The sequence below is a fragment of the Trachypithecus francoisi genome, unplaced genomic scaffold (assembly GCF_009764315.1).
Source record: "Trachypithecus francoisi isolate TF-2019V2 unplaced genomic scaffold, Tfra_2.0 Lachesis_group10, whole genome shotgun sequence".
Classification (NCBI taxonomy): domain Eukaryota; kingdom Metazoa; phylum Chordata; class Mammalia; order Primates; family Cercopithecidae; genus Trachypithecus; species Trachypithecus francoisi.
In genome coordinates this window covers 109,810,110-109,820,152 of record NW_022681455.1, presented here as the reverse complement: position 1 = coordinate 109,820,152, position 10,043 = coordinate 109,810,110, and the positions used below count along the sequence as shown (strand labels likewise).

General features: G+C 44.5%; 1 protein-coding gene across 2 annotated transcripts in view; it reads right to left on the bottom strand.

The window, feature by feature from the left end:
• Window positions 1-255: 255 nt before the first annotated feature.
• Window positions 256-10,043, bottom strand: part of UTP4 (UTP4 small subunit processome component) — a 39,258-nt gene continuing 29,470 nt past the window's right edge. For both annotated transcript variants that reach the window (XM_033218807.1, XM_033218808.1), the window contains 5 exons: window positions 8,784-8,890; window positions 5,493-5,588; window positions 3,474-3,659; window positions 1,827-1,937; window positions 256-459 (listed from right to left, as the gene is read on the bottom strand). In XM_033218807.1, the coding sequence (XP_033074698.1) occupies window positions 343-459; window positions 1,827-1,937; window positions 3,474-3,659; window positions 5,493-5,588; window positions 8,784-8,890 (617 nt within the window). In that variant the 3' untranslated portion in view covers window positions 256-342. The remainder of the gene's footprint in view (window positions 460-1,826; window positions 1,938-3,473; window positions 3,660-5,492; window positions 5,589-8,783; window positions 8,891-10,043) is intronic.

Here is a 10,043-nt window from a genome sequence, read left to right as displayed (position 1 = left end):
TAGGGGCTGGCAGGAAGTGAAGGCCATCAGCCCTCTGAAGCCTTAGGCATGTAATAGGGAACAGAACGCAAGTATCTTTTCTTCTGAGATTGCCACCTACAGAATAAGCAGGACCCTATCAACATTAGATGAGTTTGCAGCTACTCAGCACATTATCCCAAATACAAATACCTCATTTGGAGTTTCCATTCACTTTCATTCAATGAAGAGAAATGACTGTCCATTATCTTGGAAGAAAACATTTATAATGCCTAGTCCTCAAGAATAACTTCTTTTATTACCATGATTTGTGAAAAGCGACAGGGTAGACAGTTCAAGGAAGGACACAGACAGTGCCCTGTTTTAGGTTCCAAATTTCTTCTTTTTAATGGGTGGTGGGAGCTGAGCAATGATGTCATCCAGAGGCCGTTCCACTGCCACGAGTGTTCTTTCATCCAAAAGATCCATGAAGAGTAGAGGCTGCAGAGGGATGATAATGATTCTATCAGGACTTAGGATCCAGGGCTAGTCCTGAATGAACTGACTAGAGGTAGACACCTTCTAAACTAAAAGGTTAGCCTAGTTCAAGGCTCAAATGATTTAAATCTCTTGACAATCTTTCCTGCCCTGGGACTCAAAATAGTTGGAATGCATAAAAGCTTTTTTTCTTTTTTAGAGATGGGGGTCTTGCTATATTGCCCAGGCAGGAGAGCAGTGGCCACTCATAGACATGATCAATGTGCACTGAAGCCCTGAACTCCTGGGCAATGATCCTGCCTCAGTCTCCTGAGTAGCTGGGACAATAGGTAGGTGTGCACTGCTGCACCTGGCTCAAGATCGGGAACTTAACTGAGTTTACTCATAAAAGGTCTCAGCAGGATTTTTTACATTTCTCTGGATAGAAAATCTATGCTTCTTATATCTCAAGAATCAGTGTTAAGCAGGGACTTTAAAGCCTAAGTTCTTTTTTTTTTTTTTTTTAAAGATAGAATCTCGACATCACCCAGGCTGGAGCACAGTGGTGCAATCATACTCACTGCAGCCTTGAACTCCTGAGCAGAAGCTATCCTCCCATCTCAGCCTCTTGAGCAGCTGGGACTACAGGCATGTTCCACCACACCCAACTACTTTTTGTGTGTATGTATGTGTGTGTGTGTGTGTGTGTATATATATATATATATATTTTTTTTTTTTGTAGAGACAGGTTCTCACTATGTTGCCCAGACTGGTCTTGAACTCCAGCCTCAGCCTCCTAAAGTGCTGAGATTAGAGGAGTGAATCACCATACCCAGACTAAGGCAACTGACAACTGGCAAGTTACAAATGCATCAAGAAGCTAATCACATTTGAGTAATTTACAGACCTCGCCTCTTTTTTGTTAATAGTGATGGGGTTTTGCCATGGTGCCCAGGTATTTGAGTAGTGCCCAGGTTGGTGCCCAGGCTGGTCTTGAACTCCCGGTCTGAGGAGATCCACCTGCCTTGGCCTCCCAAAGTGCTGGGATTATAGGTATGAGCTACCAAGCCCAGCCTGCTTGACATTTATCCTATGGAACACTCCAACAAGTAAAATTTAAAGCCAGCTTTCACGCCAACAAAGACTCTACCTCAGCGCCAATGTTTCTCACTACTTACACATTTCATTTTGGTTAAGTATGATGTGCCTGCCTCTAACCTACTAAAGCAAAAACAATAAAACATATACAAGGGACAGCCAGCTTCAAAAAGGCGATTTGTCTCCCACAATCCAGGTTCTCTGCATGGAAACTGAAGGTGCTCTTATCTTCCGATTGATTTTGATATCACAAAGGAACTAACTATCCAGAATAACAACACAAGATGTTTTACCTTATATATCTTAGAAATTTTAAAAGCATGAGCTGTGCGCCTCCGGACGACATCTGATTCATTCGTGGGAGGAAATGGATTGTACAGTAAGGTTTTGTCATTTGGAAGGGGCTAAAAAGACAAAGATACATTGTTTAAATGGTTACTTCTATTGGGCTTCCACAGACCAAAGATCTGTAGTGCATTTTTAGCCCAACATCATCTTCTAACTATCATATATATTCAGTACCTCCCTAACATTTGTTAATTCAGGAAAACAGCTGTAGCCATGATACCTCTATTCAGAAAAACTAGGGGGAAAAAAAGAAGAAAAGGAGAGAGAGGGAGAAAGAGCTGAAGCTACTCTTGCAGCCACACCACAGAGGGTTGAGAGTATGAGGCTAACAGAGCTTGTTACTCCATGCAGCAAGATCAAAGGGCCCTTCTGGGGCTTCTGGCCTGTCTCATCAGTAACACTTTGTTAGAAAGGAACAAACTGGCAAGTGCAGGAGCTCAGCCCACACAGGCTCTGTGCTTTCTAGACTCTCCCCCAACCAGATCATAGACTGGACAAGTGACTGAAGTTCTCCCCAGGCAAAACCTCAACACAAACCACCCCTGCTGATGTCACTGACACCTCGAGGTGGCCTCTGGCCAAACAAATGATATTTTGTCTCTGACTTCCTTGGGAAATAGCTATGCCTACTACAGGGAAGCGATGAACTTAAAACCAATGCTTGGGAAAAAATGATCTGGGCTCAATTACAAGAGGCAAGAGAGTGGGAGGGGCCCTTCCTGTATCACTCATCTTGCAGAAGGCACTTGTCAGCCAGCTCTGCTTCCCACACCCAGAGGTCGCAAGGCCCACGAGATGATTCCAATGACACATCCCTGTGCACACCTCCTTTAGAGCCATCTGCTGCTTTCCCCCATGTTCCTTCCACCCCCACCTTCACAGACACACCAAAACACCGTGTCATGGTTGTAATCTAAACCCAAAGTGCAGGACAGGCATGGCCACAATGCTTCTAGGAAACAAAGCACCTACCCAAAAAAGATATAAATTCAGGGTGAATCAAAACAGCAGATAGCAAAGAGGACAGAATCTAAAACGGAAGAAAATGCTCATATCCCATCTAAATCACAGTCATGAAGAATTTTCCTAGCTAGGTTTTTCGGAGATGTTAAGACCAGTTCCTCAAGCCTGCAGACAGCGTTTCAGTAGCTTCAGCCAAGGGGTACAGAGGTCAAAACCTCAGCCTGTACCTCCTTTAATGAAACCATGTTATTCAGATATCCCAGAGTTCAAAGTTGGAAGCAAGTTACCCAAATCACTGATTCTTCCTGATGAGGGTCACCTTCTGAATACTGGCCTAATTACTTTTCTGTGTAAGATTTATGTGCTCACTGGCAAAGCAGAGAAATAGTCAAATCAGCAAAAGCCAGTACACAAAGGCCAGCCCCTTCCCTGAGAACCTCCCAAAGAACTGTGGGAACACAAACCAGGGAAAAACAAAAAAGCCTCTCTCCTCCAAGAAATGTACTAGCTACCTTTATTCTGATTTACTAGCTACTTTTATTCTGATTCTCCTTCCTCTTATTGTACTTGCTGCTTTTAGAACTTGAACATTCAGAAGAAGATCTGGGAGGTAGCAGTGAAGAACTCACCAATGACTTGTCAATGATGCAGAACATGTAGGCATCATGGAGAAGGATGTGCATCGGTCTCTTGGGATGAAAACTGATGTGTGTGATAGGAGTATCCCTTTGGAGCCAAAGGTGGTGAAAGCCCTGCTTCTGGACAGTCCGGCTCCAATCTGTATACTGTTTGTCTGGGATGCTGTACTCAAATACCTGAGAAAGGACATGACACAGAGAAATGCAGGCTGGTACTCAAAAAGAGCAGAAGCGCATTCTCATTCCTAACCAGAAAGTATCTACACAAACCTTCTGCTGTATTATATTCATTCTATGCTCTCCCACCACTTTTTTTTTTTTTTTTGAGATGGTGTCTTGCTCTGTTGCCCAGGCTGGAGTTGGAGTGTAGTGGCTCGATCTCAGCTCACTGCAAGCTCCGCCTCCTGAGTTCAAATGATTCTCTTGCCTCAGCTTTCCGAGTAGCTGGGACTATAGGCACCCACCACCACGCCCAGCTAATTTTTTGTATTTTTAGTAGAGACGGGGTTTCACCGTGTTAGCCAGGATGGTCTTGATCTCCTGACCTTGTGATCCGCCCGCCTTGGCCTCCCAAAGTGCTGGGATTACAGGCATGAGACACTGCGCCTGGCCCACCTTTTCAGAGCTATTTTATGCACATAATACATAGTGTCCTGTATCTTGCTTTTCTTGCTCAGTGTTATATCATGGAGACTGACCCACATTAATACACATATACATCAGTCATGCCTATTCTGAAACATACAATACTCCACTCATTTTATGCATGTATCATGATTTACTTATCCACTCTGCTTAGTGGACATTAGCTTGTTTCATATCTTTGTCTACTACAACAAAGCTGCAATGAACTGTCTCTGTATAAATATCTTTTTGCATAGCTAAAAGCATATATATATATATATATATATATATGAACTCTTAGAACTGAAATTCCTAAGTCAAAGATCATGTGGACTTAAAAAATTTTAAGATATTGCCAAAACGTCCTCCAAAATGGTTAGGATAATGTTCACAATGTATGAGAGTACTGTTTCCCTACACCCTCACAACACTGTATATTATCAAGTCTTTGATCTTTGCTAATCTAACAGATATAAAAGACTTCCCATCAGTTTTACTTTCAGACGCACTTAAGGAACTAAGTGCCGGTAAAAGGTATCAGGGGGAACATTATCATTATGTGTAACAAAGGCAAAGATGTGGCTTCACTACTCTTTCAGTCTTTGGTCAAGGACTCAAATCTATAAAACTGAGAGATTTCACTTTTTGGACAGTGTGTATGTGTGTGCATGTTTGAGTGTAAAAACTGACCATCAAAGCAGTGAGCATCATTTGCCTAGCAGTCTACTTAAATGTGCTTCCCAGATGACATTTAATCTTTCCAACAGCTCAGGGAGGTAGATATTATCATCTCCAATTTTGCAGATGAATTATTGATAACTCCCTAATTATTGATAATTTCCTAATGTAGTCTACAGCCCAGGTTTTTGCTTTTTTTTTTTTTAAGATCTCCTTATAATTACAATCTCCTTACAAATAGAAAAAAGTAGATTAGGTTCTAATTTTGGCTGAGATTAGGTACCTGATCTTACTAGGGCTTGATTTCCTCATCGGCAAGGGTAAAGGTGAATGATACAATCTTTTGGTCACTTTCAACTCTCAAAATCTTATTCCATCCCATATCCACTTTAACACCCAAGCCCATGTCATCTCTCTTCTAAAACAATCAGGAAAATGAGTACTTCAAAACTCCTCCTCCCTCTTGTGATTCTTTACTCTAGAATCTTAGCACTTCTCCATTTAAACTGCATCCCATCAAACCAATGCATACTGCTGGTCTATGATGAGCCCAGATAGGCAAGGAAGCTTTACTTACTTCACAAAGGAGAAAACTACCGTATATCCTCCAACACCTTCAAAGAAAAGCTCCCTGCAACTGCCCAATATCCCAGCTTCCAGGTCACTATCCAGCAGGAAGGCATTAGAAAGCACTGGCATCTCCCTTACCTGCTGGTCCGAATGAGCGATGACAAGGTTGTTGGTATTGGGGGCAATGGCCATAGCAGTCACTGGGAAATTGTAAGCAGGCACCGTGCAGTGAAGCTGGGAACGAATAACAAACACAAGGGGCAACTCTAAGTGACACTTTTCCTCAGCAAAGACTGAATGGTCTAGGTCAGGGGTTTAAATAGTGCTCCTCAGAATTCAAAAGGGTTCTAGGGAAGTTCCATAAATTTCAGGCATTTCCCCAACCAATGAACTTTCATTTCTTTACTTTTTCTTTTTTTTTTTTTTTGAGATGGAGTTTCACTCGTCACCCCAGCTGGAGTGCAGTGGCGCGATCTCGGCTCACTACAACCTCCGCCTCCTGGGTTAAAGTGATTCTCCTGCCTCAGCCTCCTGAGTAGCTGGGATTACAGGAGCCTACCACCACACCTGGATAATTTTTTGTATTTTTTTTTTTTTTTTTGAGATGGAGTTTTACTCTTTCTCCCAGACTGGAGTGCAATGGCATGATCTTGGCTCACTGCAACCTCCACCTCCCAGTTTCAAGGGATTCTCCTGCCTCAGTCTCCCAAGTAGCTGGGATTACAGGTGCCCGCCACCATGCCCGGCTAATTTTTGTATTTTTAGTAGAAACAGGGTTTCACTATGTTGGCCAGACTGGTCTTGAACTCCTGACCGAGGTGATCCACCCACCTCGGTCTCCCAAAGTGTTGGGATTACAGGCGTAAACCACCACACCTGGCTTAATTTTTGTATTTTTAGTAGAAACAGGGTTTCACCATGTTGGCCAGGTTGGTCTCCAACTCCTGGCCTCGTGATCCACCCACCTCGACCTCCCAAAGTGCTGGGATTACAGGCGTGAGCCACCACATGTCCTCATTTTCTTAAGAAAGCCTATTGGTTGGCCAGGTGCTAAAACATTAGCCGGGCGTGGTGGCATGCGCCTGTAATCCCAGCTGCTCAGGAGGATGAGGCAGGAGAACTGCTTGAACCCAGGAGGCAGAGGTTGCAGTGAGCAGAGACTGTGCCACCACACTCCAGTCTGGGAAACAGTGCGAGACTCTGTCTCAAAAAAAAAAAAAAAAAAAAAGCCGGGCGCGGTGGCTCACGCCTGTAATCCCAGCACTTTGGGAGGCCGAGATGGGCGGATCACAAGGTTGGGAGATCAAGACCATCCTGGCTAACATGGTGAAACCCCATCTCTACTAAAAATACAAAAAAATTAGCCGGGCGTGGTAGCGAGCGCCTGTAGTCCCAGCTACTCAGGAGGCTGAGGCAGGAGAATGGCATGAACCCAAGAGGCAGAGCTTGCAGTGAGCCGAGATTGCGCCACTGCACTCCAGCCTAGGTGACAGAGTGAGACTCTGTCTCAAAAAAAAAAAAAATATATATATATACACACACACACACACACACACGTACATACATGCATACATATATGCCTACTGGCTGGGCACAGTGGCTCACACCTGTAGCTATAGCACTTTGGAAGGGCCAGGGAGGGAGGAACACTTGAGTCCACGAGTTCAAGACCAGCTTGGGCAACATAGCAAGACGCCCATCTCTACTTTAAAAAAAAAAAAAAAAAAATTAGCTAGGTGCGGTGGGGCTCGCCTGTAGTCCCAGCTAGTCAGGACGCTGAGGTGGGAGGATTGCTTGAGCCCAGAGGTCAAGGCTACAGTGAGCTGTGATTGTGCCACTGCACTCAGTCTGGGTGACAGAGTGAAACCCTGTCTCAAAAAAATAAAAAGCATATTTAACTGCTTACAAAACTAACAGCATTTGTGAAGAACTGAGAGTAAAGCCTTTACCGCCGAGTAAATCCATCTGTACAAACTGCTTATAAATGTGTCATTGAATAGGGAGTCTACGGCTCTACATCAGGTTTAAAAGAATTTAATGCCTAGGCATGGCTTTTTATGTACAATTGCAAAGCATGTGCATGCTACACACTCTCTTTAAATACTAGGCAAGACTCAAAGACAAGTGCTCAGTACATGCTCCTACCATAATGCAACAAAGGTTACGCTATGCAGTTAACAGGTAAACCCATTAAGTGTTGCAGTTTGATGTTATTCTATACACTTTTAATGCTTATTGCAAGTTTTGGATAGTTCGAATCTGATTCTCATGATGAAGATGAGGACTTGTAAGGGATCACTAATGACTCAATTTATGACTGACGGTGTCATTACTGATTAGTGAAAAATGTTTTCCCAGCATTCCTTTTTCCAAGTTTTGATTATGTTTATCTTGAGATTACAAGGCAAGCCACAAAAGGAACTCTTATCTGCAACTATTTGTCTGTGTATATCAGAATTTTCCTCCCGAAAATATAGAAAGAACCTGGATGTGTTTACATCACCCACAAATCATTAATTTCAAATTTCCAGGTATGAATGATTTCACTGATTCCATTAGCTGCTTTTAATGTTTTTTTTTTTTTTTTTTTTTTTTTTTTTTTTTTTTGAGACGGAGTCTTGCTCTGCCACCCAGGCTGGAGTGCAGTGGCCGGATCTCAGCTCACTGCAAGCTCCGCCTCCCGGGTTTACGCCATTCTCCTGCCTCAGCCTCCCGAGTAGCTGGGACTACAGGCGCCCGCCTCGTCGCCCGGCTAGTTTTTTGTATTTTTAAGTAGAGACAGGGTTTCACCGTATTAGCCAGGATGGTCTCGATCTCCTGACCTCGTGATCCACCCGTCTCGGCCTCCCAAAGTGCTGGGATTACAGGCTTGAGCCACCGCGCCCGGCCCCAATTCCATTAGCTGCTTTTAATGTTATACAGTATAGCTTCTGGGTTCCATAAAAATAAAACAGGAGGCCGGGCGCGGTGGCTCACACCTGTAATCCCAGCACTTTGGGAGGCCGAGGCGGGCGGATCACGAGGTCAGGAGATGGAGACCATCCTGGCTAACACGGTGAAACCCCATCTCTACTAAAAATACAAAAAAATTAGCCAGGCGTGGTGGCGGGCGCCTGTAGTCCCAGCTACTCAGGAGGCTGAGGCAGGAGACTGGCGTGAACCCAGGAGGCAGAGCTTGCAGTGAGCTGAGATCATGCCACCGCACTCCAGCCTGGGCGACAGAGCGAGACTCCACCTCAAAAAAAATAAAATAAAATAAAACAAACAAACAAAAAAAACAGGATTCCAAACCTGGAAAAATCATTGGTTAAAAAGAAAAAAGTCTAATACATTTCCAGGTCATGCCAATCTGCCTTGAATCTTGTAACTGCAGGGCGAACTGGCTCCTGTAAAATGGTTCAAACTGCTGCCATTAAGCCGTATGCTCACCTTTAGCTGTTTTACATTGTAGACATGGACTCCAGCACTGGTACCTGATGCAGCTAGCCAATTCCCATCTGAACTGACTGCCAAAAGACACATGGCCTCCACCGTTCCTGTGAGGACAGAACAGTTACATCTCTGAATTCACACAGTGTCCACAGCCAGCCCTGCCCTGGAGATGATGGCAAAAACCATGGAGACCCTCAGAGTTTTAAATCACTGCCAGGATAATTTGCTGATCACTGTGCAAATTAGTTATAGATGTTAATGTTTCTACTTTTTTCATCTACTTATTTAGCCATCCCGCCTGTAAAGAAGGTCCAGAGAGATAAAACAGAAGTTATTACTTCCTCAGGCCTAAGACACTGCTTACTACAGGAATAGAGAATCACAGTAGCATCTGCCACTAAAATACATACTTTAACTGTTTCAAACTCCTTTCCTACCAAACGGTTTTTTGTTTGTTTTTGAGACAGAGTCTCGCTCTGTCACCTGGGCTGGAACGCAGTGGCAGATCTCCGCTCACTCCAACCTCCAACTCCCGAATTCAAGTGATTCACCTGCCTCAGCCTCCCAAGTAGCTGGGATTACAGGCGCCCACCACCACGCCTGGCTAATTTTTGTATTTTTAGTAGAGACGGGGTTTCACCATGTTGGCTGGGCTGGTCTTGAACTCCTGACCTCAGATGATCCACCTACTTTGGCCTCCCAAAGTGCTGGGATTACAGGTGTGAGACACCACACCCGGCCCTTTTTTTTTTTTTTTGAGACGGAGTCTCGCTCTGTCGTCAGGCTGGAGTGCAGTGGCACAATCTTGGCTCACTGCAACCTCTGCCTCCCAGGTTCAAGCCATTCTCTTGCCTCAGCCTCCCAAGTAGCTGGGACTACAGGCGTGCACCACCACGCCCAGCTAATTTTTGCATATTTAGTAGAGATGGGGTTTCACCATGCTGGCCAGCATGGTCTCGATCTCTTGACCTCATGATCTGCCCGCCTCGGACTCCCAAAGTGCTGGGATTACAGGTGTGAGTCACTGTGCCTAGCCCCAAATGTTTTCTTTAAATCAAAATTATGGACAGGCCAGGTGTGGTGGCGCACACCTGTAATCCCAGCACTTTGGTAGGCGGAGGTAGGTAGATCACCTGAGGTCAAGAGTTCGAGACCAGCCTGGCCAAGATGGTGAAACCCCATCTCTACTAAAGAGTACAAAAAAAATTTAGCTGGGCATGATGGCAGGTGCCTGTAATCCCAGCTACTTGGGAGTCT